This window comes from Penaeus chinensis, chromosome 17, assembly GCF_019202785.1.
Source record: "Penaeus chinensis breed Huanghai No. 1 chromosome 17, ASM1920278v2, whole genome shotgun sequence".
NCBI lineage: Eukaryota > Metazoa > Arthropoda > Malacostraca > Decapoda > Penaeidae > Penaeus > Penaeus chinensis.
In genome coordinates, this window is record NC_061835.1 from 17,035,777 (window position 1) to 17,040,776 (window position 5,000).

The 5,000-nt window shown below is 35.8% G+C and overlaps 1 protein-coding gene across 1 annotated transcript in view; it reads left to right on the forward strand.

The window, feature by feature from the left end:
• Positions 1–1,330: 1,330 nt before the first annotated feature.
• The window catches only part of LOC125034175 (GATOR complex protein NPRL2-like), a 3,890-nt gene continuing 220 nt past the window's right edge, over positions 1,331–5,000 (forward strand). Inside the window, exons 1-5 of the mRNA XM_047625856.1 lie at positions 1,331–1,832; positions 2,095–2,127; positions 2,325–2,513; positions 2,758–2,954; positions 3,796–5,000. The exon at positions 3,796–5,000 is cut by the window's right edge and continues 220 nt beyond it. Coding sequence (XP_047481812.1) covers positions 1,380–1,832; positions 2,095–2,127; positions 2,325–2,513; positions 2,758–2,954; positions 3,796–4,138 — 1,215 coding nt within the window. The 5' untranslated portion in view covers positions 1,331–1,379 and the 3' untranslated portion in view covers positions 4,139–5,000. The remainder of the gene's footprint in view (positions 1,833–2,094; positions 2,128–2,324; positions 2,514–2,757; positions 2,955–3,795) is intronic.

Consider the following 5,000-nt stretch of genomic DNA (forward strand, 5'->3'; position numbering starts at 1 on the left):
TATCTATATTTATATATCTATATATGTATATATATATCTATGTTTATCTATATATATCTATGTTTATCTATATATGCATATATATTTATATATATCTATATATATCTATATATATATATATCTATACATATCTCTATGTATCTGTATATATCTATATATTTATATCTATCTATGTATCTGTATATATCTATATATTTATATCTATCTATATCTCTCTATATCTATATATCTATATATCTATATATACATCTTTATATTTATGCATATCTATATCTATATATGGATATATTTGTATATCTATACATATCTATATATATACACATGAATCTATCTATCTATAAATATATATGTATATATATATATATCTGTATGGTTAAATCTATATATGCACACATATCTATATATCTATATATATGTGTATATATATATATATATATATATATATATCTACATATATATAGATATATATATCAATATGTCTATATATATATCTGTATATTAATTTATTTATATCTATACAATATATCTTTATCTATATATGTATATTTATATATATATATCTATATATCTGTATCTATAGATATGTATATCTATCTACATATATTTATATCTATACATATGTCTATATATATGTACATCTATACATATGTCTATATATATGTACATCTATATATATATATATATATATATATATATATATATATATATATATATATATCTATGTGTATCTATATGTGTATCTGTATATTTATATCCATATCTATCTATACATATCTATATCTCTATATATATCAATATCCATATATATATATATATATTTATATATTTAAGTATTTATATATTATATATATATATATTTATATATTTAAATATTTATATATTATATATATATATATATATATATATATATATATATATATATATATATATATATATTTATATGTATGTATGTATATTCACTTATGAATTTGCTCTCTCTCTCATTTATTAATTCATCATTATCTTTTTTCTTCAGTTTTGCATTCTCCCTCCGTCATTGCTGCATATATCAGGAGCATTCCTTTCTTCCTTCCCTCTCATTCCTTAATTCCTTCTCATACTTTCTTTTATTCCTTCAAACTCTCTCTATTTGCAATACCACCATTTGCCAATCACTCTCTTTGATGTCTCAAAAATCTCCACTTTATTGATAATTGACTTCACTAGCAGGCTTATTAAGAGAAAATAAATATTAGAAAATCTCTTAATTCGCTTTTTAAGGTAATTTTTGTCTGGCATATTTCCACTCATGTCAACTTTTGCAGCATGTTCATGCAGCAGAATTTTAAAACACTTGCATTGTGAGTATTCCAACGTCTCATGTTTCTTCCAACAGCAAGATGGAGGAGTATGGCAAGGAGGGCCCCATCCTCAGCATCTTCCTGTCAGAATTCCACAACATTGCAGGCCCTAAAATAGTGTATCAATACCCTGAGAACTATGTCACAAAGGAGGTGTTTGATGCAGTTTCTGTCTACATCATCCCAAAGCCACAGATCCAGAAGAGGATCATCACGGTCAATGTCCTCGGCCACAAGATAACAGGCTACCCCAATGAGATCAAAAACCTCAAATATGTGCGCAACGCCCTCATTTTCAACCTGTGCTTTGTGTGTGACTCCAAGTCTCGTACCGTGCACTATGAGCCTGCTGTCAAAAAGCTCTCTGAATACCTGGAGAACCTAGAGCTGGAGAATGGCTTCCTCTCTAATGACGGCAGTCGAGAGCAGATACCCAGGATGCTGCGCCACATCCTGGAGGAGCTCAATGCACGGGGAGAGTGCACTGTGACAGTGAACTTGAGTGACCAGAAGCTGGTCACATCAGAACACTCCTGAGCGCAAGGTAGGTGACAAGGGGGAGCGCAGGATGAGTCTTCTGAGTGACAGGAGGCACCCCATTGGGGATGGAAAAATTGGGGGCCAGGAAGGCCATGAGAGGAGGATGAGCATGCTGCCCGACTTGCAGCAAGAGGAGGTCTCTCAGAGGGTGCTACGGAAGCCTTCAGACTCTGAATCCAGGGCCCGACGCAAGTCCTTTGATGGGAAGAACAAGCAAGGCCTCAGCACATCTGTTCTTCATCTCAAGGTAATGGAAAGTAAGATGTTCCTGGTATCCTTAAGAAATGCTTCATTCATTTTTTCCCCTTATATGTGAATATAAATATTAATTGTTTTTTTTAAGTATAATCAAAATAATGTGTTTGCTTGATCCCTTCTTTGAAGGAGCCCCATCACCCCCGCTTAGTCATCTACACATTTACCACAATATCTCTCCCTCAACAGGTGGTTCGCATATGGCCAGACCCCCCACATGTGCTCGACCACCATGTCCCCATTCTGATTTCAGAGCGGGTGCTCAGCCAGGGGGAACACTGGGATTTAACCACACAGCAAGTCCTGCCTTACATTGATGGCTATGCACATGTGGCCAAGATTGCTGCAGCAGCTGATGTTGAAAGCAACTTGGTCAAGGTAGAAAAGCGTGGAAAATAGCTTTTTGTCTGAGAAAACATGATTTACCTTAACCATGTATGCTTTACTCTTTGTTTGTCTTTCTTAGAAAAAAGATACATTTTAGCAAAGTATATTAAGTGCTGGCATAATGAGAGAAATCCTAATTCTACCCAGTAGAATTTGATTCAACTTGAAGTCTGAATTCCATCATTACAACTTCAACTATTTTTCTTACTGTACTAATTGGCTGTTCCCTCGATAGGCATGCGTGGAAAACCTGCTCTACTATGACCAAGTGCGTCTCCTACCCATCTTCCAGTACTCAAACATATACACAGTGACATCGAACATCGGCAAGCTCTATGACAACCATGAACTACAAGAGGAATGCCAACGTGCTGTTGGGAAGAATTCTACCTCGTTGCCACAGCTGTCACATATCATGATGCTCTACTGCAGGTATGGGCTAGTCTTAAAGTTTAATGGTGAAAGGTCTTGGGTGTCTGAGTATATGGAATCCTGAGAGGGACTGTCTACTTTTTATTCATTCACAAAATATGAAATATCTAACAAAGTTTGGGGTGCTTTGTCATGTCCTGCTCCATGTCTGGGTTGTTGTCTGGCTCACAGCCAGACTCCTAAGGCATCCTAGACACTGGGACCGGAGTTTGTGTCACAAGTAGATGTAATCCATTGTCAGCAAAATTTTCCAAAAAATGATGCTTCTGTCATCTTGAGGATCTCCTGCCTTCAGAAAGACCCTACACAAGCCATGTCCCTCCAATAATATTCAGGGATTGCTGTTACCCCGAAGATATTTGCTCTTGAGAATCATGATTTTTTACATTATTAAAAAATATTATTAATTTATTGTGTATTTAATAATATTTCAGTGTTTATGTTGAATTCAAATATTTTTACATTTGATGGGACCAATTTGTTGTAATTTTCAATGTATTTCTAAGTCTAGGAAGCATTTGATTTGTATATTATAGCTTTTTGTTTACTGCATATTGGATAACTTTAATGCTAACAAAAGGCTCCTGAAGGCATGCTGAGCTCCTTTATTGATATTATGGGAGGGTTTACCTTTGAGATCAAAAGTCACTCATTTTTGCTGCATTTTTATTATTTATTTGTTTTTTAGAGTAAATAATTATCATAATTGTTTACTCTGCAGGAAAAGATGACTATGATACTTGTGATGATAAGGAAGAGAATGATAATGTCAGTGTCAATAGATATTAGAAATAACAGTAAGGATGATGATAATGCCTCCACTTGCTTCACCTCACAACAGCATGACGTACGGGGTGAGTGTGCGGGACCTGTGCATCCGCTTTAATCCACAGGCGCTCAATGTGGATGAGCGGAGACTCATTCAGTTTGGCCTCCTGCACAACCTCATCCGGCGGCTGCATCAGTATCCAGTCTTTCTCAGTCCTGATGGGGGAGGAGGTGGAGGAACAGGAGCAGGAGGAGCCCCCCCACCCCAGGGCACCCCCAGCAGGCTGAGTGCCATACACCGGTTGTGCAATGGTTCACACTCCTACGATGAGATCTGCTGCCGGCTTGGAATGACGCACAAGGAAATGCATGACAAGGTGGAGAGGGACCCCAACATCCATGTGCTGTGGAAGTGAAGGCGAAGTAAAGAGTTGATTTCAGAGTGGAGAGTGAAGCCAAAGTGGGACTTGGAATAGAGTTGGCATAAGAAGTGGGAGGTGGAGTAGGGATCAAGTCTGAAGTGGAAAGTCTAAGAGAAGGGGAGGATAGTGAAAAAGGGAAGTGTAAAGGAAAAAGGAAATGGAGGCTGTTGGATGTGAAATAGAAAATTAAAAGTGAAAGGAGATGTGGCATTGAATTGGAGTGGAAGTATGAAGTGTGAAGTATGAGGTGATGTGAAGATGAAGCAAAAATGAAACACTTCTATTCTAATTGTTTATTTGTGTTAAATTGAAATTTGTTATATAATTCTTTTTGCCTAATATGATTTAAAACAAAAACAAATCCTCATTGTTGTGCCTTCTAATTTCTGTCTTTCCTTTATTTGCTTGATCTCTTAGAATTATTTGTATTCTTTATACACATCCTCTCTTACATTACATCCTCCTCCCTCATTATTAAAACCTTAAATATCAGGACACAGTAGAAGTAGATAAAAACAAGTGGTGGCAAAGACAGCATTGTGCATTTATGGATTATTGGATTTGTGTGTAGGTGGCATTGGTGGAATGAGTATTTGTGTGTGAAATTTGTTCAGATGTGTCTTTGTCTACAGGCAAGAAATCTAGGAAGCCCATCTGATAATCATTTGCTCAAAGAAGGATTTTGCATTTTGATACTGAAGCAGAAATAATTGTGACAAATGTAGAAAATGCTTGAATGAGAATAAATAATTCCACACTATGGGATATGTAACTGACATGTCTGTATTACCTCTTCATGTGAATCAGGTCATTGTGGTGAAAATATGATAGTGCAGCATGCATTGCAAATCTTGCA